Source organism: Coregonus lavaretus (genome assembly GCF_964263955.1).
Source record: "Coregonus lavaretus genome assembly, chromosome: 1".
In the NCBI taxonomy this organism is placed as follows: Eukaryota; Metazoa; Chordata; class Actinopteri; order Salmoniformes; family Salmonidae; genus Coregonus; species Coregonus lavaretus.
Window position 1 is genome coordinate 4126490 of NC_139988.1, and position 26529 is coordinate 4153018.

General features: G+C 46.0%; 1 protein-coding gene across 1 annotated transcript; it reads right to left on the reverse strand.

The window, feature by feature from the left end:
- Positions 1-26504, reverse strand: gtf2a1l (general transcription factor IIA, 1-like; the record flags this gene model as incomplete). Its single annotated transcript, XM_084157721.1, has 12 exons — positions 1-108; positions 284-373; positions 8323-8456; positions 8725-8842; positions 9093-9260; positions 9541-9705; positions 9906-10441; positions 10725-10812; positions 24742-24791; positions 25620-25749; positions 26157-26258; positions 26481-26504. 12 exons carry the CDS (start codon positions 26502-26504, stop codon positions 1-3), a joined length of 1713 nt encoding a protein of 570 aa, XP_084013847.1.
- Positions 26505-26529: the final 25 nt, after the last annotated feature.

The following is a 26529-nucleotide window of genomic DNA, read 5'->3' on the forward strand; positions in this document are numbered from 1 at the left end:
TCACCACTCTGCCTCCCCGACAGCCTTAGAGAAGACATAGTCCTTTCCTCCGTAACACATCACCCCATCCTTCAGATAGAACTTCCACCGGTTCTTACTGCGGTGAATCTGAAGTGGTAAAAAACATACAGTATATCATTAGAAAGCATGAACACCTTATCTACAACACTAGGAAGCTGAAACATACCTTATCTACAATACTAGGAACCTGAAGCATACCTTATCTACAACACTAGGAACCTGAAGCATACCTTATCTACAACACTAGGAACCTGAAGCATACCTTATCATACTGACACACTATCACATTGTCAGTGTCAAAGAGATCAGGAATGTCCTGCTCACTCACGTCATCCCCAGAGTTTAAAGGATCCTATCATGGAGGGAGAGAGAGAGAGACGGGAGAGAAAGAGGGGGGAGGGGAGAGAAAGAGAGGAGGGGAGAGAAAGAGGGGGGGTGGGGGAAGAGAGTGGGGAGAGAGAAAGAGGGAGGAGAGAGAGAGGGGGGAGAAAGAGGGGAGGACAGTGAAAGAAGGGGGAGAGAGATGTAAGAGAGAAAGAGAGCGAGCGAGACAGACAGAGAGAAAGAGGGGGAGGGAGAGAGAGAGAGTTATATGGGACACTGGATGCTCATGATTAGCACCAAGGTTGTGGGATCAAGAACTGAAAATGCAGACACTTTTATGGCTTTGGATAAAAATGTCTACTAAGGTATTTAGTTGTTTTGATTTATAGAACAAGCAGAACAGAGTTCAACCTTTCATTCCACATCTGAAACACCCTCAACCCAGATGTCAATGACAGCTCTGTATAGTGGTGGGGTGTCAGAGGCACAGTCAACATGTCAGAGGCGTAGTCAACATGTCAGAGGCGCAGTCAACATGTCAGAGCCTAAGTCAACATGTCAGAGGCAACATGCCAGAGGCAACATGCCAGAGGCAGAGTCAACATGTCAGAGGCAGAGTCAACATGTCAGAGTCAACATGTCAGAGTCAACATGTCAGAGGCAGAGTCAACATGTCAGAGTCAACATGTCAGAGTCAACATGTCAGAGTCAACATGTCAGAGGCAGAGTCAACATGTCAGAGGCAGTCAACATGTCAGAGGCAGAGTCAACATGTCAGAGGCAGAGTCAACATGTCAGAGGCAACATGTCAGAGGCAGAGTCAACATGTCAGAGGCAATATGTCAGAGGCGGAGTCAACATGTCAGAGGCAATATGTCAGAGGCAGAGTCAACATGTCAGAGGCAATATGTCAGAGGCAGAGTCAACATGTCAGAGGCAACATGTCAGAGGCAACATGTCAGAGGCAGAGGCAACATGACAGAGGCAACATGTCAGAGGCAACATGTCAGAGGCAACCTGTCAGAGGCAACATGTCAGAGGCAACATGTCAGAGGCAGAGTCAACATGTCAGAGGCAGAGTCAACATGTCAGAGGCAGAGTCAACATGTCAGAGGCAGAGGCAACATGTCAGAGGCAGTCAACATGTCAGAGGCAGTCAACATGTCAGAGGCAGAGTCAACATGTCAGAGGCAATATGTCAGAGGCAGAGTCAACATGTCAGAGGCAACATGTCAGAGGCAGAGTCAACATGTCAGAGACAACATGTCAGAGGCAGAGTCAACATGTCAGAGGCAGAGTCAACATGTCAGAGGCAGTCAACATGTCAGAGGCAGTCAACATGTCAGAGGCAGAGTCAACATGTCAGAGGCAGAGTCAACATGTCAGAGGCAACATGTCAGAGGCAGTCAACATGTCAGAGGCAGTCAACATGTCAGAGGCAGAGTCAACATGTCAGAGGCAGAGTCAACATGTCAGAGGCAGAGTCAACATGTCAGAGGCAGAGGCAACATGTCAGAGGCAGAGGCAACATGTCAGAGGCAGAGGGAACATGTCAGAGTCAACATGTCAAAAGGCAACATGTCAGAGGCAGAGTCAACATGTCAGAGGCACAGTCAACATGTCAGAGGAGTAGTCAACATGTCAGAGGCGCAGTCAACATGTCAGAGCCAAAGTCAACATGTCAGAGGCAACATGTTAGAGGCAACATGTCAGAGGCAGAATCAACATGTCAGAGGCAGAGTCAACATGCCAGAGTCAACATGCCAGAGGCAACATGTTAGAGGCAACATGTCAGAAGCAGAGGCAACATGTCAGAGGCAGTCAACATGTCAGAGGCAGAGTCAACATGTCAGAGGCAGAGTCAACAAGTCAGAGGCAGAGTCAACAAGTCAGAGGCAGTCAACATGTCAGAGTCAACATGTCAGAGGCAGAGTCAACATGTCAGAGGCAGTGTCAACATGTCAGAGGCAGTGTCAACATGTCAGAGGCAGAGTCAACATGTCAGAGGCAGAGTCAACATGTCAGAGGCAGAGTCAACATGTCAGAGGCAACATGTCAGAGCCTGAGTCAACATGTCAGAGGCAGCATGTCAGAGGCAACATGTCAGAGGCAGAGGCAACATGTCAGAGGCAACATGTCAGAGTCAACATGTCAGAGGCAGAGTCAACATGTCAGAGTCAACATGTCAGAGGCAGAGTCAACATGTCAGAGGCAACATGTCAGAGGCAACATGTCAGAGTCAACATGTCAGAGCCTGAGTCAACATGTCAGAGGCAACATGTCAGAGGCAGAGTCAACATGTCAGAGGCAACATGTCAGAGGCAACATGTCAGAGGCAGAGGCAACATGTCAGAGGCAGAGTCAACATGTCAGAGTCAACATGGCAGAGGCAACATGTCAGAGGCAGAGTCAACATGTCAGAGGCAACATGTCAGAGTCAACATGTCAGAGGCAGAGGCAACATGTCAGAGGCAACATGTCAGAGGCAGAGTCAACATGTCAGAGTCAACATGGCAGAGGCAACATGTCAGAGGCAGAGTCAACATGTCAGAGCCTGAGACAACATGTCAGAGCCTGAGACAACATGTCAGAGCTTGAGACAACATGTCAGAGCTTGAGACAACATGTCAGAGCCTGAGTCAACATGTCAGAGCCTGAGTCAACATGTCAGAGGCAACATGTCAGAGGCAACATATCAGAGGCAGAGGCAACATGATAGAGGCAACATGATAGAGGCAACATGTCAGAGGCAACATGTCAGAGGCAGAGTCAACATGTCAGAGGCAACATGGCAGAGGCAACATGGCAGAGGCAACATGGCAGAGGGAACATGTCAGAGGCAGAGGCAACATGTCAGAGGCAACATGTCAGAGGCAGAGTCAACATGTCAGAGGCAACATGTCAGAGGCAGAGTCAACATGCTAGAGGCAGTGTCAACATGTCAGAGGCAGAGTCAACATGTCAGAGGCAGAGTCAACATGTCAGAGTCAACACGTCAGAGTCAACATGACAGAGGCAGAGTCAACATGACAGAGGCAGAGTCAACATGACAGAGGCAGAGTCAACATGTCAGAGGCAGAGTCAACATTTCAGAGGCAACATGTCAGAGGCAACATGTCAGATTCTGAGTCAACATGTCAGAGCCTAAGTCAACATTTCAGAGGCAACATGTCAGAGGCAGAGTCAACATGTCAGAGGCAACATGTCAGAGGCAACATGTCAGAGGCAACATGTCAGAGGCACAGTCAACATGTCAGAGTCAACATGTAAGAGGCAACATGGCAGAGGCAACATGTCAGAGGCAGAGTCAACATGTCAGAGCCTGAGACAACATGTCAGAGCCTGAGACAACATGTCAGAGCCTGAGTCAACATGTCAGAGCCTGAGTCAACATGTCAGAGCCTGAGTCAACATGTCAGAGCCTGAGTCAACATGTCAGAGGCAACATGTCAGAGGCAGAGTCAACATGTCAGAGGCAACATGTCAGAGGCAACATGTAAGAGGCAACATGTAAGAGGCAACATATCAGAGGCAGAGGCAACATGATAGAGGCAACATGTCAGAGGCAACATATCAGAGGCAGAGGCAACATGTCAGAGGCAACATGTCAGAGGCAACATGTCAGAGGCAGAGTCAACATGTCAGAGGCAACATGGCAGAGGGAACATGTCAGAGCCTGAGTCAACATGTCAGAGCCTTAGTCAACATGTCAGAGCCTGAGTCAACATGTCAGAGGCAACATGTCAGAGGCAGAGTCAACATGTCAGAGTCAACATGTTAGAGGCAACATGTCAGAGGCAACATATCAGAGGCAGAGGCAACATGTCAGAGGCAACATGTCAGAGGCAACATGTCAGAGGCAGAGTCAACATGGCAGAGTCAACATGGCAGAGGCAACATGGCAGAGGCAACATGGCAGAGGCAGAGTCAACATGTCAGAGGCAACATGGCAGAGGCAACATGTCAGAGCCTTAGTCAACATGTCAGAGGCAGAGTCAACGTCAGAGGCAGAGTCAACATGTCAGAGTCAACATGTCAGAGGCAGAGTCAACATGTCAGAGCCTGAGTCAACATGTCAGAGCCAGAGTCAACATGTCAGAGCCAGAGTCAACATGTCAGAGGCAGAGTCAACATGTCAGAGCCTGAGTCAAAGTCAGAGGCAGAGTCAACATGTCAGAGTCAACATGTCAGAGGCAACATGTCAGAGGCAACATGGCAGAGGCAACATGTCAGAGCCTTAGTCAACATGTCAGAGGCAGAGTCAACGTCAGAGGCAGAGTCAACATGTCAGAGTCAACATGTCAGAGGCAGAGTCAACATGTCAGAGCCTGAGTCAACATGTCAGAGCCAGAGTCAACATGTCAGAGCCAGAGTCAACATGTCAGAGGCAGAGTCAACATGTCAGAGCCTGAGTCAAAGTCAGAGGCAGAGTCAACATGTCAGAGTCAACATGTCAGAGGCAGAGTCAACATGTCAGAGTCAACATGTCAGAGTCAACATGTCAGAGGCAGAGTCAACATGTCAGAGGCAGAGTCAACATGTCAGAGCCTGAGTCAAAGTCAGAGGCAGAGTCAACATGTCAGAGTCAACATGTCAGAGCCTGAGTCAACATGTCAGAGCCTGAGTCAACATGTCAGAGGCAGAGTCAACATGTCAGAGGCAGCTCAGCAGTCAAAGACAGCCAACAGACTTCACATCCTCCTAAAGTACATTGACTTACAGTTTTGGCCTATTGCTTACACACTTTTTGCAGAATTTGGCTCATTATGTCAAAACTCAACACACAAGTCAATCAGACATAGCACTTGGAGATTAACAACTCACATATATGCCAAAATGAAACACTGCAATCAAAACGTAACACTCCTTTCTAAAAATGAAATTCTTGCAACAAAACCATACACACAAACAACATTTGAATTACTCTTTCATATCACCAGCAACACACTGATGGGCTTTATATAAAACACTGCAGTCTTTGTGTTTCTATTTTTATTGTCATTTTATTGTCATTGTCTTCTGTAAAACTCAAAAGTAGAATGTCTGCAGTAATCAAACAGTATTTACAAAAAAGTTTACAAAAAAACAAATATTCTTACAGAAATTCTTAACATCAAATTTAGCAACAAAACAAAAGTAAAAAAACAAACAATTACTGGATAAATTGCTATTGGGGGAAAAAACATATACTTGTTTTGTGTGCGTGTGTGTGTGCGTGCGTGCGTGTGTGTGTGGTGGGGTGCGGGGGGGCTTATGGATCACGCCTTCTGTTCAGATCTGGCCACAAGACCTCGTCAACATCACAGGCGATGTCCTCGCGGGCTAGGCATCGGGGAAAATATTGCCTTGTGTGCCGAATCCACCCTTGGATTGATCCCACCTCAATGACTCCACATGCCTCTTCCATTGCTTGCAGAAGAGTCATGCGGGCATGTGGTTGCCGATCATATACTTTCCACCGCCACGCTGAAAATAATTCCTCGATTGCATTTAGAAAGGGGTTGTAAGGGGGCAGGTATAAAACTGTGAAATGATAATGGTTGTTGAACCAATCTCGGACCAGAACAGCCCGGTGGAAACTAACATTATCCCAGATGACAACAAACCTGGGCTGCTGTGGTCTGTCTGCACAACTGCACGTAGTGCATCTAGAAATGCAATGATCTGTCCTGTATTGTAGGGACCTAGAGTGGCATGATGATGCAGGACTCCTTGGACACTAATTGCAGCACACACGGTGATATTTCCCCCACGCTGCCCAGGGACATTTACAACAGCCCTTTGTCCAACTACGTTACGGCCCCGACGCCTGGTTTTGGCCAGATTGAAGCCTGCCTCATCCACGTAGATGAACTCATGTGGCAGTTCGGCAGCATCAAACTCCAGAACTGTCTGTAACAGAAAATATTGAATAGTGTTACTGAAAACACATACAGTAACTACAATGTCTAAATTTTCACACAAGTAGGGGCTGGGTTGGGTGAGTATAGACAAAAACTACAAGCTACAGGCAGGGCAGGTGGCAGCATAAACCCTCATTCCCACATCACATTATATAGTATGTAAAGTAAAGTGACACATACCTGCACATAATCATGGCGCAGATCCTTGACCCTGACACTGTTCCTCTCAAATGGCACCCTGTACAGCTGCTTCATTCTGAAGTTATGTTTCTGCAGGATGCGACTTAGTGTAGAAATGCTGACCCTGTTGATATTGTTGAATTCATTTCCATTTGCAATTATGCGTTGTTGCAACTCACGAAGTCGGATTGCATTATTTTCTCGTACCATTTCAATGATGGCAAGCTCTTGTTGTTGAGTGAAGAGCCGTTCCCTTCCACCTTGAGGAGGTCGTCCAACCATTCTGTAGAAAATGCCACCACAAGATGTCATTGGTTAGGTTATTTTTCACATACTGTACTTTCAAACTGTACACAGTACTGCAACATCACAATGGTATTCCTTTACATATACAGTACTTCACAGCACTACCCATTTTTGTATAGTATAGTTAGTACAGTAATACTGTAATATCATACAGAATCATGTGACACATACAGTAGGTACAGTCTGGAGTAGAAACTTGAAGATATACCTGTTCTCCAGTCGGAATGTCCTTATTATCGATGCTACTGTGTAGCGACTGAGGTTAGGGTGGACTCTTTGCCCCGCCTCCCTCATGGACAGGCCATGATTTATCACATGGTCCACCAGAGTAGCCCTGATGTCATCTGATATACGTCTCCGCACTGGTCCTCGTCCTCTTCCATGTCCTCTTCCACATCTGACTCCTCTCTCTCTTTGTCCTCCTCTTACTCTGACTCTCATTGCCTCCATGCTTGCAAAGTTCTAAAAATGGCTTATCTGAGGCCTATTTGTAGTGCTAAGGCTAAGACTGATTGGTGTTCTGTTTTCTGTGCAAGTGTTTTCAGGTGTGTATGTAAGTGCATACAATTGCCAGATGAGTTTTGCATTTTGAACAGAGTGTTTTCCCAATGATAACAGGTCATTTCGTTTTTGAACAAAGTGTCTAATGTAAGAAAACGTGTGTAGTGTTTCGCAATAAGTGTGTTACAGAATTACAAACAAAGTGCAAAGTTGACATTGTGTTTAAGCTATGGTTACACTGTGTTTAAGGTATGCTACAAGAAGTTTAGGTATTGAGGCTTTGGTCTAAGCATTCGGTTTTAGTGTGTAAGCAATGGGCAAAAACTGTAAACAGGGTTAATCTCTGGTTTTGTTCATGCCAATAAGGCATAGGAGGACCCAAATACTATTAAGTGATTAGTGTCAAATGATGCAACAGCACCATCTACAGACTTTTGTACAGGTTCAGAAGCGTCGGGACTTATCAAAAGAGATTCTCCATTTAAAGTGCCTGTTTGTCCAGGACTAGGCTTGATCTGTGTCCAGGTAACCAGACAGGACTAGGCTTGATCTGTGTCCAGGTAACCAGTCAGGACTAGGCTTGATCTGTGTCCAGGTAACCAGACAGGACTAGGCTTGATCTGTGTCCAGGTAACCAGTCAGGACTAGGCTTGATCTGTGTCCAGGTAACCAGTCAGGACTAGGCTTGATCTGTGTCCAGGTAACCAGTCAGGACTAGGCTTGATCTGTGTCCAGGTAACCAGTCAGGACTAGGCTTGATCTGTGTCCAGGTAACCAGACAGGACTAGGCTTGATCTGTGTCCAGGTAACCAGACAGGACTAGGCTTGATCTGTGTCCAGGTAACCAGACAGGACTAGGCTTGATGTGTCCAGGTAACCAGACAGGACTAGGCTTGATCTGTGTCCAGGTAACCAGACAGGACTAGGCTTGATGTGTCCAGGTAACCAGACAGGACTAGGCTTGATGTGTCCAGGTAACCAGACAGGACTAGGCTTGATGTGTCCAGGTAACCAGACAGGACTAGGCTTATTTAAAAAAAACAATGAGGACAGGATGCTCCTCTTTCCCTATAGACCCATTTCTTACCTCTTCCACTGTGATTTCATCCATCCCCACACTGTCGCCACTGGAGCTGGAGTTGCCATCATCACTGCTGCCCTCTGCCTCCTGTAGGGCCTCAGCAGTCATCATGCCTAGGAACTCATTCTCTCCCATCGCACCTGTAACCACACTTTGTTTATGCATCAGCAAACTCCTCTATGGCTGCATTTACAAAGGCAGCCCAATTCTCATATTTTTTCAACTAATTGGTATTTTGACCAATCACATCAGCTCTTTTCACATCTTTCAGAACTGATCTGACTGGGAAAAAAATCAGAATTGGGCTGCCTGTTTAAACACAGCCTATTAGAATGACGCAGCAATCGTTAGCTAACAAGGCAATCACTTACCTTGGCTAGCATAACTATTGTTGACAATGCTACACACCTCCTTCCAACTCCTCCACCTCCTCCACGTCAGAGCTGCTGTCCGCAGGCCCGTCCAGCTGGATGATGTCTGCCAGAGCATCGCTGTAGTTGTAGTCTTTCAGCAGGGCCATCTCCAGCTGGGGAAGAAGGAACAGGAAGTGTTATGAACTACAAATTGAGACCCGATGCCCTAAATACTTCTGGAGATCTGAGAGAATTTGACTGGTGTTAGCAATATAACAAACACTCCACCTTGCCCTTTGACAGGTTAGGTGGGCGTTTCACCATATTGATTAAACCTACAGTATGAAATCCTCTCAAATCTACAAGGTTCTAGTGGTGGATTTGGGATTGGGCCTGAGTCCCAGATGCTATCTCCTGTCTTACCTTGGTAGCATCCACAGGTAGACCCTCCAAGTGGGTTGTCATATCAGCCACCGCTCCTCCATGATCCTCCTGTTTCACAATCTCCTCTACCCCCACCTCGCTGGCCTCGAACTCTGACCCCTGACCCATAAACTCTGACCCTTCAGACAGAATCGTCTCCATCTTGACCTGGGTAAAATGGACATGATTATATAAGCTGTATGTTGAACCTTGGCTCAGGTCTCTTGTTCCCAAATGGCACCCTTTTCCCTATATAGTGCACTACTTTTGACTAACGCCCTATGGGCCATGGTCAAAAGCAGTGCAGTATATAGGGAAAAGGGTGCCATTTGGGAGGCAGCCTATGTCTTCTGAAATATAGCAGTACACTGCCTTGCCATTGTAATAACATGAGATTATTGACTGTTTGATGAAGATATGGCGGAATTATCCACAAGTCATTGACTACCTGAAGGCTTGGCATGTGGGCGGAACCGCAGGACAGGGACGAGGACAGGCTCATGTCTACTGGCTGTGGACTGTCGAAATCAATCCCATCCAGAGTGAAATCACCACTGTCGAAGGGGCTCTCTTGGGGGTGAGATGGCGGTTGGGACAGGAAGGACACTGGAGTCTGCACAGAAAAGATTGCCTGAGCTGAAGGAACCTGTGGCTGCTGAAGGAGATGATTCTCCTGAACTGTGGGCTGGACCACAGGTTGAGGAAGCACAGGCTTCTCATTAGGTGGCCGGAGAAAAATACATTATGGTTTTGTAAAACACGTTTCAAAAACCCAAAGTGCCACAATAAAAACATATCAAGATGGTGATTCACCTGGACCAGAGGCATCAGGTTCTTCTGCTCTGTGGTCTGGGGTACAGCTCTGGGAGGGGCCACAGGCCGTGGGGAGAACGGTTCGGTCTGAGGTACAGCTCTGGGAGGGGCCACAGGCCGTGGGGAGAACGGTTCGGTCTGAGGTACAGCTCTGGGAGGGGCCACAGGCCGTGGGGAGAACGGTTCGGTCTGAGGTACAGCTCTGGGAGGGGCCACAGGCCGTGGGGAGAACGGTTCGGTCTGAGGTACAGCTCTGGGAGGGGCCACAGGCCGTGAGGAGAACGGTTCGGTCTGAGGTACAGCTCTGGGAGGGGCCACAGGCCGTGGGGAGAACGGTTCGGTCTTCGGAAGGGCCATGTTCTTCAGGACAGTAGAAGGGACCACTGTGGCTGACTGCTGGGAAGCTGAGCTGTGATCTCTCCACTCCACTACAGGCACCCCTTGCCTGGGCTGGGGCTGGGGCTGGGGCTGGGGCTGGGGATGGCTGGCTGGAGCCTGGGTCACCATCACTGGGACATTGACCTTATAAAGCTGGCCTTAGGGAGGCAGAGGAATCGATAAGTAAAGGGATCTATTCTAGAAACGTGTATCCATTCTTTCTTTTACATTAAGTTGTTAAATGGGGACTTGACATTTTAATATCATATTATTAATTCTGCCCAGAACCATACCAGTGGCTACATATGCACCATAAACATGCACCAAGGGAGTGTATATTATAGGTGTTGAAACAGAGACTGATTAATGTTCTTTTTAAATGAAGTTTGTCAAAACGCATGTGTGTGTGTGGAGGTTCACGCATGCTGTGGCCCTTCTTACCAGAGGCCGTCTGCAGTGTGACCCCTGCAGGGATCTGGACTGGGTAGGTCATCCCGGGAGGAAGAGAGAAGGTGGCCAGAGTCCCACCGCTGTTCTGCAACACAATTAGATGCTTTACACATATTGTCTCCCCTCAATGAAAAACATGACTTACTGTACTTGGCGCAGAAAAAGAGAAATTGCAGCAAGATCCCACATAAAAGACATCAAATAAATGCACAGATAGTCATTTATATTTCCTTTCCTTTATTTGGGGGGTGGGGTTACAGTTACAATATTCATGTCAATTTATACACTTAATTTATACCACATGTACTGCCACCCAAAATTAAAAACACATACAGAGAAATGATCATATTGATCACACAGGATCTAGTAATAATACAATTGGTAAAGAAAAGAGAAACAAAAAGATGTGCCTCCACCCCCACATCCCATTCCGCCCGACGTCCCATTCCCCCCAGCTCGACGTCACCCCCACCTCCCCATCCCATTCCGCCCGACGTCCCATTCCCCCCAACCAGACGTCCCATTCCCCCCAGCCAGATGTCCCATTCCCCCCAGCCAGACGTCCCATTCCCCCCAGCTCCCGACGTCCCATTCCCCCAAGCTCCCGACGTCCCATTCCCCCCAGCCCGACGTCACCCCCACCTCCCCATCCCATTCCGCCCGACGTCCCATTCCCCTCAGCCCGACGTCCCATTCCCCCCAGCTCCCCGTCCCATTCCCCCCAGCTCCCATCCCATTCCCCCCAGCTCCCGTCCCATTCCCCCCAGCCAGACGTCACCCTCAACTCCCCGTCCCATTCCCCCCGCCCGACGTCACCCCCAACTCCCCGTCCCATTCCCCCCGCCCGACGTCACCCCCAGCTCCCAGTCCCATTCCCCCCAGCCAGACGTCACCCCCAGCTACCCGTCCCATTCCCCCCAGCCAGACGTCACCCCCAGCTACCCGTCCCATTCCCCCCAGCCAGACTTCACCCCCAGCTACCCGTCCCATTCCCCCAAGCCAGACTTCACCCCCAGCTCCCCGTCACATTCCCCCCAGCCCAACATCTCACTCCCCCCAGCCCAACATGTCTCCGTCCATGGCACGACAACGGGCCTCAGGATCTCGTCACAGTATCTCTGTGGATTCAAATTGCCATCGATAAAATGTGATTGTGTTCGTTGTCCGTAACTTATGCCTGCCCATACCATAACCCCACCATGAGGTACTCTGTTCACAACGCTGACATCAGCAAACCGCTTGCCCACAGGACGCCATACCTGGTACAGTTGAAACCGGGATTCATCCGTGAAGAGCACACTTCTCCAGCGTGCCAGTGGCCATCGAAGGTGAGCATTTGCCCACTGAAGTCGGTTACGATGCCGAACTGCAGTCAGGCCAAGACCCTGGTGAGGACGACGAGCACGCAAATGAGCTTCCCGGAGATGGTTTCTGACAGTTTGTGCAGAAATTATTTGGTTGTGCAAACCCACGGTTTCATCAGCTGTCCAGGTGGCTGGTCTCAGACGATCACGCAGGTGAAGAAGCCGGATGTGGAGGTCCTGGGCTGGCGTGGTTACATGTGGTCTGCTTTTGTGAGGCTGGTTGGACGTACTGCTAATTTCTCTAAAACGATGTTGGAGGCGGCTTATGGTAGAGGAATGCTATCTCTCTCAGAATGACCTTCTTGATCCAAACCAGTCAGGTTTCAGGTCTGGTCATTCAACCGAGACTGCTCTTCTCTGTGTCACGGAGGCTCTCCGCACTGCTAAAGCTAACTCTCTCTCCTCTGCTCTTGTCCTTCTAGACCTGTCTGCTGCCTTTGATACTGTGAACCATCAGATCCTCCTCTCCACCCTCTCTGAGCTGGGCATCTCCGGCGCGGCTCACTCCTGGATTGCGTCCTACCTGACCGGTCGCTCCTACCAAGTGGCGTGGCGAGAAGCTGTCTCCGCACCACGTGCTCTCACCACTGGTGTCCCCCAGGGCTCAGTTCTAGGCCCTCTCCTTTTCTCCCTATACACCAAGTCACTTGGCTCTGTCATATCCTCACATGGCCTCTCCTATCATTGCTACGCTGACGATACACAACTAATCTTCTCCTTTCCCCCTTCTGATAACCAGGTGGCGAATCGCATCTCTGCATGTCTGGCCGACATATCAGTATGGATGACGGATCACCACCTCAAGCTGAACCCTGGCAAGACGGAGCTGCTCTTCCTCCCGGGGAAGGACTGCCCGTTCCATGATCTCGCCATCACGGTTGACAACTCCGTTGTGTCCTCCTCCCAGGGTGCGAAGAGCCTTGGCGTGACCCTGGACAACACCCTGTCGTTCTCCGCTAACATCAAGAAGGTGACCCGATCCTGCAGGTTCATGCTCTACAACATTCGGAGAGTACGACCCTGCCTTACACAGGAAGCGGCACAGGTCCTAATCCAGGCACTTGTCATCTCCCGTCTGGATTACTGCAACTCGCTGTTGGCTGGGCTCCCTGCCTGTGCCATTAAACCCCTACAACTCATCCAGAATGCCGCAGCCCGTCTGGTGTTCAACCTTCCCAAGTTCTCTCACGTCACCCCGCTCCTCCGCACACTCCACTGGCTTCCAGTTGAAGCTCGCATCTGTTACAAGACCATGGTGCTTGCCTATGGAGCTGTGAGGGGAACGGCACCTCCGTACCTTCAGGCTCTGATCAGTCCCTACACCCAAACGAGGGCATTGCGTTCATCCACCTCTGGCCTGCTGGCTCCCCTTCCTCTGCGGAAGCATAGTTCCCGCTCAGCCCAGTCAAAACTGTTCGCTGCTCTGGCACCCCAATGGTGGAACAAGCTCCCTCACGACGCCAGGACAGCGGAGTCACTCACCACCTTCCGGAGACATTTGAAACCCCACCTCTTTAAGGAATACCTGGGATAGGATAAAGTAATCCTTCAACCCCCTCCCCCCCCAAAAAAAAAAATAATATATATTATTGTAAAGTGGTTAACCCACTGGCTATAGGGTGAATGCACCAATTTGTAAGTCGCTCTGGATAAGAGCGTCTGCTAAATGATGTAAATGTAAATGAATGATCATTCAATGTACTGACAACAGCTCTGGTGGACATTACTGCAGTCAGCATGCCAATTGCAACGTTTTAAAAAGGCCCTACCAAAATATTTAGCTGTGCATGAGTGTGTGTCATCCTGCTTCACAGCATTCTGGGGGAAGTTGAGGTCAGGTCCAATATTGGCTATGCACCCAAGAGGGAAAGAGGTTGGGACAGCCTAGAAATGTTTTAGTGAAATATAATATATACAATTTAGCAGACGCTTTTATCCAAAGCGACTTAGTCATGCGTGAACACATTTTTACGTATGGGTGGTCCCGGGAATCGAACCCAATATCCTGGTGTTGCAATGCTCTACCAAGACGCATGACAGGGTTATAAATGCTTTGTGAAGCCCAATTTAATGTGATTTATAAGGCCTTTATTTAGCGGTGCTTACTCCACCTTTTATAAAGCACAGGTTTATGTCCTATTTGACATAGTGGGTTATGTCACATTTTACATGGGTGGTTGTCACATTTATGAACCCTCTATAAAGCATGACATACAGTTATAGATTATTTGTAACACATTTACGTAGTGTATATGAAGCCTTTATAAGCTGCATGTCATTTAAAGTAGGACCCAATTTCCTTTCCATTATGGATACATTTAAGGAAAGTGATTCTGCCTACTTGGTCTTCGTCTATACCAAGGACGGTGATTTAGAGTTTCTGATGTATCATTATGATTGCACCCTTAGTTTGGTTTGGGGCTGATGAAAAAGCAGCCAGTTTGTTCAAATGCTTTTCTATTATATGTGTATCCTTTTGCAGCAGGTGTGTTTTGGGAGAATTGCTATATCAATTTGGTTTCTTACTAGAATATCAAGACAGCTGAAACGTTTGATACGAATATTAAGCCCTTTCGAATTCCATGAGAGAATAGCTAGTTGCCATTGTTTTCTAACATGTAATTGTTATCTTCAGTGTTGATTAGCCTATGAATGTAAAATAAAAAGCACAATCCACAGGGAAACCCACCCATTGGTCGCTCCCAACCCAGAAGTCCCTCTATAAACCGTTCCCCCTCCCCCTTCCCTCCCCAGGCCACAGCCCTCTCTCCCCAGTTCCGGTTCCCTCCAGCCCCAAGCCTTCTCTCCGGTTCCCCTCAGTCCTCTTTCCCCGGTTCCCCCAGCCCCCGCCCTCTCGCCAGACTGGACCAGTAAGGGATGGGTAACGAAGCTAGCGGACCGGACCAGTAAGGGTGGGTAACGAAGTTAGCGGACTGGACCAGTAAGGGTGGGTAACGAAGTTAGCGGACCGGACCAGTAAGGGTGGGTAACGAAGTTAGCGGACCGGACCAGTAAGGGTGGGTAACGAAGTTAGCAGACTGGACCAGTAAGGGTGGGTAATGAAGTTAGCAGACTGGACCAGTAAGGGTAGGTATGAAGAAAAACAAATGAAAATGAAAACAAAAGATGACATATGCAAGCCTAATGACTAAACAGTCAAAAATAGGATAGCTGTAGGATCCACATATTGTCCATTGTTCATTCATTTGCATGGTTTAAACACTGTGTAAATGTATTGTACCTTAGGCAATAGAATTATAACAAGTTCAAAGCTCAGCAATAATAGTAATATTGTTCCTGGTACCCAAACACGAGGGGTGTCCTCATCGTCTTATGCTGAGGGCAGCATCATAGCCATAGGCTAGGCTGCATGATTGTGCATGAATAGAATACCTGAATAATGAGCCAGTCGTGGGGTTCCATTAGTCGGCTTGTCCCCTTGTGTGTTGGGTTTGATGTGCTTCTCGAAGAAGTCTTGAGCTTCATTGGCAGTGGAAAACGTGTGTGTTGTGTTCTGGAAGGTCAAAAGGAGTTTTGCCGGGTGGATGAAGCCGCATCTCAGGTTTAGCTTGAGAGCATGAGTAGCTGGGATCTGACCTCTTTGTACAGTGCCTTCGGAAAGTATTCAGACCCCTTGACTTTTTCCACATTTTGTTACGTTACAGCCTTATTCGAAAATGGATTTAAAAAAAATAGAAAACCCTCCAGCAATCTACACACAATACCCCATAATGACAAAGCGAAAACAGGTTTAGACATTTTTGCAAATGTACATAAGTATTCAGACCTTTTGCTATTAGACTCAAAATTGACCAACACATTTCTGCAGCATTGAAGGTCCCCAAGAACACATTGGCCTCCATCATTCTTAAATGGAAGAAGTTTGGAACCACCAAGAATCTTCCTAGAGCTGGCCGCCCAGCCTAACGGAGCAATCGGGGGAGAAGGGCCTTGGTCAGGGAGGTGACCAATAATCCGATGGTGACTCTGACAGAGCTCCAGAGTTCCTCTGTGGAGATGGGAGAACCTTCCAGAAGGACACCCATCACTGCAGCACTCCACCAATCAAGCCTTTATGGTAGAGTGGCCAGATGAAAGTCACTCCTCAGTAAAAGGCACATGACAGCCCACTTGGAGTTTGCCAAAAGGCACCTAAAGAGACTCAGACAGTGAGAAACAAGATTCTCTGGTCTGATGAAACCAAGATTGAACTCTTTGGCCTGAATGCCAAGCGCCATATATGGAGGAAACCTGGCACCATCCCTACGGTGAAGCATGTTGGTGGCAGCATCATGCTGTGGGATGTTTTTCAGCTGCAGGGACTGGGAGACTAGTCAGGATCGAGGCAAAGATGAACGGAGCAAAGTACAGAGAGATCCTTGATGAAAACCTACTCCAGAGCGCTCAGGACCTCAGACTGGGGTGAAGGTTCACCTTCCAACAGGACAATGACCCTAAGCACACAGCCAAGACAAAGCAGGAGTGGCTTCGGGACAAGTCTCTGAATGTCCTTTAGTGGCCCAGCCAGAGCCCGGACTTGAACCCGATCTAACATCTCTGGAGAGACCTGAAAATAGCTGTGCCCATCCAACCTGAAAGAGCTTGAGAGGATCTGCAGAGAAGAATGGGAGAAACTCCCCAAATACAGGTGTGCCAAGCTTGTAGTGTCATACCCAAGAAGACTCGAGGCTGTAATCGCTGCCAAAGGTGCTTCAACAAAGTACTGAGTAAAGAGTCTGAATACTTATGTAAATGTCATATTTAAGTTATATTTTTATAAATTATCAACAATGTCTAAAAACCTGTTTTGCTTTGTCATTATGGGGTATTGTGTGTAGATTGAATTTGTATTCATTTAATCAATTTTAGAACAAGGCTGTAACGTAACAAAATGTGGAAAAAGTCAAGGGGTCTGAATACTTTCCAAAGACACTGTAGGTCTCCCTCTGTTTCAGCAGTTCGGCACTGAAGTCTGGGTAGATGCTGATTCTCTTCCCTGCATAGGTCAGATTCTGCTGCAAGGTGAGCAATTCGCTGCTTGACTTCAAAGCTGTGGATCCGTACAATCATACAGTGAAAGCCACTAAGGAGTTAACCTGTGTTGTGTGCAATGTTAATCAGGTGAAATGGAATCCAGCCTGCCCGAACAGTTCATAGAAAAGATTGCTCATGAAGGAAGTTGGGTTGCCCCCTTCCACACCAGTTTCAAGCCCAACTCAGCTAATCCCTACCATTGTGATGCAGAGTTGTCAAAATGCTTCAGCAAATGTACATTACACCAGGGACGTCGGTAGACACAATATAAGTAACTTAATTTATGTCCCTCTAACTGCCCTGAATGCCTCTGCTGATCCTACAGCTATTGTATGCTGTAATCATGTGCCTAAGAATCAGATTTATACTGTTAGCACTGAGCCGGTGTGCCCGAGGAGGAAGGCCACTGTGTGCAGCTCACCCTGCACTAACATAAAGAACATGAGCACATCTACTGCTGCTAAGCTTACCAGTAAAGCAATAAAAACAAGTAAGCATCCCAGAAGAAAAGTGCTCAAAATAGCCCACGTTAACATATGTAGCTTAAGAAAGGTTCATGAAATCAATAATTTGCTAGTAACAGATGACATTCATATTCTGACCATCTCTGAAACTCACTTAGAAAATACATTTGATGATACAGTGGTAGCAATACAAGGTTATAACATTTACAGAAAATATAGAAATGCCAATGGTGGAGGTGTTGCTGTTTATATTCAGAACCACATTCCTGTGAAGATTAGAGAGGATCTCATGTTAAATACTGTTGAAGTAATATGGCTACAGGTTCATCTGCCTCACCTAAAGCCCATTCTGGTGGGAAGCTGCTATAGACCACCAAGTGCTAACAGTCAGTATCTGGATAACATGTATGAAATGCTTGATAATGTATGTGATATCAATAGAGGTATACTTTCTGGGTAGATGATAAAAAGATTGTGGGGGCTGTTTAGTTAGACTTCAGTGTGGCTTTTGACATTATCGATCATAGTCTGCTGCTGGAAAAACGTATGTGTTATGGCTTTACTTCACCTGCTATATTGTGGATACAGAGTTACCTGTCTAATAGAACACAGAGGGTGTTCTTTAATGGAAGCCTCTCCAACATAATCCAGGTAGAATCAGGAATTCCCCAGGGCAGCTGTCTAGGCCCATTACTTTATTCAATATTTACTAATGACATGCCACTGGCTTTGAGTAAAGCCAGAGTGTCTATGTGTGCGGATGACTCAACACTATAAATGTCAGCTACTATAGCGACTGAAATGACTGAAACACTTAACAAAGAGTTGCAGTTAGTTTCAGAGTGAGTGGCAAGGAATAAGTTAGTCCTAAATATTTCTAAAACTAAAAGCAATGTTTTTGGGACAAATCATTCACTAAACCCTAAACCTCAACTAAATATTGTAATAAATGATGTGTAAATTGAGCAAGTTGAGGTGTCTAAACTGCTTGGAGTAACCCTGGATTGTAAACTATCATGGTCAAAACATATTAATACAACAGTACCTAAGATGGGGAGAAGTATGTCCATAATAAAGCGCTGCTCTGCCTTCTTAACAACACTATCAACAAGGCAGGTCCTACAGGCCCTGGTATTGTCACAACTGGACTACTATTCAGTCGTGTGGTCAGGTGCCACAAAGAGGGACTTAGGAAAATTACAATTGGCCCAGAACAGGGTAGCACGGCTGGCCCTTGGATGTACAAAGAGAGCTAACATTAATAATATGCATGTTTATCTCTCCTGGCTCAAAGTGGAGGAGAGATTGACTTCATCACTACTTGTATTTATGAGAGGTGTTGACATGTTGGGTGCACCGAGCTGTCTGTTTGAGCTACTGGCGCACAGCTCGGTCACCCATGCATACCCCACACAAGACATGCCACCAAAGGTCTCTTCACAGTCCCCAAGTCCAGAACAGACTATGTGAGGCACACAGTACTACATAGAGCCATGACTACATGTAACTCTATTCCACATCAAGTAACTGATGCAAGTTGTAAAATTAGATTTAAAAAACACCTTATAGAACAGCTGGGACTGTGTATTGTGAAATCTGTGAAAGTATTGTAATGTTTTAAAAATTGTATGAACTGCCTTAATTTTGCTGGACTGCAGGAAGAGTAGCTGCTGCCTTGGCAGCAACTAATGGGGATCCATAATAAATACAAATACATAGAATTTACAGGAATGACTTGAGTGATTCTGTTTTCTCTTTTAGGAGTTTGATTATCCCTTTCAACTGAACTTCCACTTTCCAGGTCACGGAGTCACACCTCTGTCACATCGACTGTCTTCTCCAGACTTTCCACTTTGGTTAAATAAGTATCCACTTCAGCAGTGAGCAGTGCCAATTATTAATTTACCTGTTTTAATGGTAAGTCGAGGGCAGAGGTACACAAACAATCTCCTGGATAGTGGCGGCCAGCTCTTTCTGTTGTCTGGTATTGAGAGTCGCCATGTTCCCACAGGTGAATTGTGGACGGACAAATTCTAGCTGCTGGAGCGTAATAGACCTGCTAGTTATTTCTTGTCAAACAATGAATGTCCCACACCTTAATATGATGTTTAGTATTGACACGTTTTAGGAAATATGTCTTAATTCATAGTAATTTGCAAAGGAAAGCCACAAAAAAAACTACAAGTCTTTTTGACCTCTGCTCTTTCACAAATAATGGGACTGCTGGGTTACATTTTACATTTTTAGTCATTTAGCAGACGCTCTTATCCAGAGTGACTTACAGTTATACATACTGGCCCCCCGTGGGAATCGAACCCACAACCCTGGAGTTGCAAACGCCATGCTCTACCAACTGAGCTACATCCCTGCCGGCCATTCCCTCCCCTACCCTGGATGACGCTGGGCTAATTGTGCGCCGCCCCATGGGTCTCCCGGTCACGACCGGCTACGACAGAGCCTGAAATCGAACCAGGATCTCTAGTGGCACAGCTAGCACTGCGATGCAGTGCCTTAGACCACTGCGCCACTCGAGAGACATGTCAGCATCACTTGCCACTGTTTTCCTGGGAGTCCTGGGTTCAGGCCTAGGAAACTAGAGGCTGACTAATACTCACATGAGAAAACATCATTCTACATACAATACCAGTCAAAAGTTTGGACACACCTACTCATTCATTTTCTTTATTTTTACTATTTTCTACATTGTAGAATATAAGTGAAGACATCAAAACTATGAAATAACACATATGGAATCATGTAGTAACCAAAAAAAGTGTTAAACAAATAGCCACCCTTTGCCTTGATGACAGCTTTGCACACTCTTGGCATTCTCTCAACCAGCTTCACCTGGAATGCTTTTCCAACAGTCTTGAAGGAGTTCCCACATTTGCTGAGCACTTGTTGGCTACTTTTCCTTCACTCTGCGGTCCAACTCATCCCATCTGTGAGACCACGGCACCCACCATCTCACACTCCATCGTGACAAACGGATACCAGTCAGTGGGGATCTCCTGATCCGAACCGAGCTCTAACTTACAGGAGAAGGTTTGGGGAGTTTCTACTGCTGTGAGAGGGAAAAGGGATCATGTGTAATTAACAATTTCTACCACTTGGGGGAGCACTATGAGCAGAATCTGAAAGATACAGGTCTCCATCCTCTGCAAACAGCGTAATTTAGTATTTATTTAGCCAAGCTGTAGTATAACAAACCATAATAATATAAAGAGGTTATGTATTTTAGCTAAACTGATTAGGGAACATAAGTTACATTTAAACATAGCCTATATTGAAACATATTTCAGTAAGTTGTAAATGTAACATGTAAAATTAAGCCAAGTCAGAATAAGCCAGCATTCCATACAAAAAGAGATTATCAATAGACCTCCATCATCAATCGATCATCAAAGACAGCCAGACTCTTCCTCTTAGTCTTTACCCATGTACTTAGCAGGCAGTCTGTCAATCCTCCACAACATGGCTGAGTACACATTCTCATACATGACTGTCCCCACGGTAACCTGCATGACCGGCTGTGACTCCACAGCACTGACCGAACCCAGACACACGTTCCGGTTCATCCTGGCTATCAGTGACTTCCGTCGTAGCAACGTCTTGAAGGAGTTCCCACATATGCTTAGCACTTGTTGGCTGCTTTTCCTTCACTCTGCGGTCAAACTCATCCCAAACCATCTCAATTAGGTTGAGGTCGGGGGATTGTGGAGGCCAGGTCATCTGATGCAGCACTCCATCACTCTCCTTCTTGGTCAAATAGCCCTTACACAGCCTGGAGGTGTGTTGTGTCATTGTCCTGTTGAAAAACAAATTATAGTCCCACTAAGCCCAAACCAGATGGGATGGCCTATCACTGCAGAATGCTGTGGTAGCCATGCTGGTTAAGTGTGCCTTGAATTCTAAATAAATCACTGACTCACCAGCAAAGCACTCCCACACCATAACACCTCCTCCTCCATTCTTTACGGTGGGAACTACACATGCGGAGATCATCCGTTCACCCACACCCCGTCTCACCAAGACACCGCGGTTTGAACTAAAAATCTCAAATTTGGACTCCAGACCAAAGGACAAGTTTCCACCGGTCTAACGTCCATTGCTCATGTTTCTTGGCCCAAGCAGGTCTCTTCTTCTTATTGGTGTCCTTTAGTAGTGGTTTCTTTGCAGCAATTCGACCATGAAGGCCTGATTCACACAGTCCCCTCTGAACAGTTGATGCTGAGACGTGTCTGTGACTTGAACTCTGTTAAGCATTTATTTGGGCTGCAATTTCTGAGACGAGTAACTGTAATGAACTTATCCTCTGCAGCAGAGGTAACTCTGGCTCGTCCTTTCCTGTGGCGGTCCTCATGAGACCCCGTTTCATCATAGTGCTTGATGGTTTTCGCGACTGCACTTGAAGAAACGTTCAAAGTTCTTGAAATGTTCCGTATTGACTGACCTCTGCTTATTTGAGCTGTTCATGCCATAATATGGACTTGGTCTTTTACCAACTACCTTGTCACAACACAACTGATTGGCTCAAACGCATTAAGAAGGAAATAAATTCCACAAATTCACTTTTAAGAAGGCACACCTGTTAATTGAAATGCATTCCAAGTGACTACCTCATGAAGCTGGATGAGAGAATGCCAAGAGTGTGCAAAGCTGTCATCAAGGCAAAGGGTGGCTATTTGAAGAATCTCAAATATAAAATATATTTTTATTTGTTTAACACTTTTTTGGTTACTACATGATTCCATATGTGTTATTTCATAGTTTATATCTTCACTTTTATTCTACCATGTAAAAAATTGTAAAAATAAAGAAAAACCCTTGAACAAGTATGTGTGTCCAAACTCAAAACAGCTTACTTACTGCCACAAAACAATCATTGGTGCCGGCCTGGCTCTGATCATTGGTGCCGGCCTGGCTCTGATCATTGGTGTCGGCCTGGCTCTGATCATTGGTGCCGGCCTGGCAGGGCGGCAGGTAGCTTAGTGGTTAAGAGCGTTGTGCCAGTAACCGAAAGGTCACTGGTTCTAATCCCAGAGCCAACTAGGTGAAAAATCTGTCGATGTGCCCTTGAGCAAGGCACTTAACCCTAATTGCTCCTGTAAGTCGCTCTGGATAAGAGCGTCTGCTAAATGACTATAAATGTAAAATGTAATGGCTCTGATCATTGGTGCCGGCCTTCATTCTATATATGAACCATATCAGGTGTGTAAAAAAAAAAACGGAGTGTACAAAACATTACTGCTCTTTCCATGACCGACTGACCAGGTGAACGCTAGATATAGATATAGAAGTCTAAAAACAACAGGTCCTCTTAAAACAGCTTATAACAGACTCAGTTTGTTATAGACATTCTAACAATGTGTGTTAAATAGACTTATTTAGGAAACCTTAAGGACGGAGGGGGGCATGACTTTATATCTTTGGCAGATATTTCCATTTTAAATAAATATGCAGTCAAAATGACTGCCTCGGCCCTTCTAGTGTTAAAAACTCATAACAATTAGCCTGACTCATTTCATAAAACATTCACATTTAAGTTATTTAGCAGACGCTCTTATCCAGAGCGACTTACAAAAAACAGAGTTACTGTAGTAGGTCATCATACAGGTAAGAAAGTCTCCTGTTCAGCTCAATATGACTCCTACAACACAGGAGGACTCTTGACTCTGTTCAGCTCAATATGACTCCTACAACACAGGAGGACTCTTGACTCTGTTCACCTCAATATGACTTCTACAACACAGGAGGACTCTTGACTCTGTTCAGCTCAATATGACTTCTACAACACAGGAGGACTCTTGACTCTGTTCAGCTCAATATGACTCCTACAACACAGGAGGACTCTTGACTCTGTTCAGCTCAATATGACTCCTACAACATGATTCCTGCCACTAGGCCTGCTAAAGTCAAACAACTGGGACTGTTCTGATGTACTCAAATGTGCTGTAGGTAGCTACTTAACAAATGAAATTAGACCCCTCTGAAAAGGAGAGGCAGATGGGAGAAGGAAAACCCTGGCTTCCCACAAACAGGATGCTCTAAAGCAGCGTTTCCCAAACTCGGTCCTCATGACCCCAAATGGTGCACGTTTTGGTTTTTGCCCTAACACTACACAGCTGATGAAATTATCAAATCTTGATGATTCATTTATATTCTTTGAATTAGCTGTGTAGTGCTAGGGCAAAAACCAAAACGTGCACCCCTTGGGGTCATGAGGACCGAGTTTTGGAAACCCTGCTCTAGAGACTGACAACCCAGGCCGCCCACCAATATGTTGTGAAATTGTTAGATATTACTTGTTAGATATTACTGCACTGTCGCGTTAGAAGCACAAGCATTTCACTACACCCGCAATAACACCTACAGGATGCTATAGAGACTGACAACCCAGGCCGCCCACCAACAGGATGCTCTAGAGACTGACAACCCAGGCTGCCCAACAACAGGATGCTCTAGAGACTGACAACCCAGGCTGCCCACCAACAGGATGCTCTAGAGACTGACAACCCAGGCCGCCCACCAACAGGATGCTCTAGAGAAAAATTTAAATCTACCTCTACCAGCAAGCTATTTTGTCTACAGGCTACCAGCAAGCTATTTTGTCTACAGGCTACCAGTAAGCTATTTTGTCTACAGGCTACCAGTAAGCTATTTTGTCTACAGGCTACCAGCAAGCTATTTTGTCTACAGGCTACCAGTAAGCTATTTTGTCTACAGGCTACCAGTAAGCTATTTTGTCTACAGGCTACCAGTAAGCTATTTTGTCTACAGGCTACCAGCAAGCTATTTTGTCTACAGGCTACCAGTAAGCTATTTTGTCTACAGGCTACCAGTAAGCTATTTTGTCTACAGGCTACCAGTAAGCTATTTTGTCTACAGGCTACCAGTAAGCTATTTTGTCTACAGGCTACCAGTAAGCTATTTTGTCTACAGGCTACCAGTAAGCTCTTTTGTCTACAGGCTACCAGTAAGCTATTTTGTCTACAGGCTACCAGTAAGCTATTTTGTCTACAGGCTACCAGTAAGCTATTTTGTCTACAGGCTACCAGTAAGCTCTTCTTCCAAAAAGCGGTTTGCAGATATTATGCACAACAAAAGTTAAGTACTTCAAATGTAGGACAGTTTTGTGTAACTTGCCTTAGCTGTGAAACTCTGGATGTGTTGACCTGCAGGGATCACCATAGAGGCTGGGGATGAAAGAAGAAAGAGGGAAGGAATGATTAGGCTAATCAATTAAATATGTAGCATAGCGATCTGCATTCAATAATCAATTGGCCTGATTAACTCACTGATATGATGTTTTTATAGTGTAATGATGTCATGTCATAGTATTGTGGGGAACAGGTTAGAGTTACTAGATAAGTGGTTAGGAGACAGAAAGTCTACATTCCATTATGTCAAAGTAGATTACTGATGTTTAGGACAGCATGATTGATGGACAGGATACTGACTTGGGGTAAGGGTGATGAACATCAAAGACAGGGAGTGCCCATGGAGACTTACCAGATGTATGCCAGGAAGAGGGTAATAAAGGGTATATAAGGTAGAGTGTCTTCTTTGTTCAAGTTAGTTCGTAACACCAAGGGCAAAGCTCTGTTCATTGTTGTAATGAACACGGTACCGATCATTAAACATTTGCATTAACTGTCTACAAAGTGTCTAAGTATATCCTTGCATCCTTGATTCTTTGATACCCGAGAAACGAATCATAACACTCACAGTGTAGAAAATGCAACCATTACCCTATATGGTGGATCAACTCATTGATTTGTGACATAGGCCTGGATAGCAATGGGTGCAGTGAAGTCTTTGGGTGCGTCCCAATAATACCTAATTTTCCTGAAGTTTACACTGTTACACTTCTTCCAACAAATCTAAAAGCATTGGATTGGTGGAGGCATGGGAGGGAGTTTCCACCATATTTCCAGTGAAGCGAAGTGAACAAGTGCACACTTTGGGAGGAAGGAGATAATTTGAAAGTACCCTTGGACATAAAAACATGACCAACTTACTACCTGCAGGTTTTGTAAAAGTCTGTCCATAGTTTGGAGGGAGCTGCAGCACAAAGTTGGATGAGCTGATGGTGTTCTTCATGAGGGCCAAGCCATCCACTGCTTTGGACTGCAGAATCTTTGACTCCCAGAGCTACAGATTAAATAAATAAAATGTTGGTTCGCTAGTTAGTTGATTTGACATAACATAAGCCATATCAAATATGATTGCAGTTCCAGTTACACAGCAATAGTATTACTGCAGTAGGGCCTATGCTCTTTTCTTGATTTCAACATGTAGGTCTTCAAAACTACACACTTCAATGTGATACTGTATATTCTGCAGTATTTATATACTTCCATGATTGCAGTTATTTTTTGTGAAGATGGCAGTTTAGTCCACTGTGCGTGACAAAGTGAAGTAATTCCAGTCAGGGAGGACTAACGTCAGCTTGGCGAAATGGGAGAAGTATCCCAAAGGATGGCGATATTGAGTCGATATGTACTAGGGGAGAAGATCGCGCTTTTTAAAATCCTTGGTCCAGGTAAAGTCCCACTCACCTGCCTCAGGTCATCAAGGACACGGTCCTCCAGTCCTTCATCCAGAAACAGCTCCCGCATGCTCTCAATCACATCATCTATGATGGACAGGTAGAGCTTCGGCTGGAGGGGGTTTCAAGGAGGATACAAGGAAGCACCATTAGTTAGCTAGTTAACAGTATGTAGTTAACTAGTTGTTGCTAACGTTAGCTATTTGGCTAATTGACCGTTTGGCAATCAAGAAGAGTAAAGTTAGTGACATGGCTATGTTGTGACAAATGATCAAGGTACTAACTAACCAAAACAACAACATAATGATCCGTTTCTGGGCTACTTGTTCCTTACCACATTACTTGAATTTGATAGCATTTTGAAGGTCTAAGATGATCGGCTG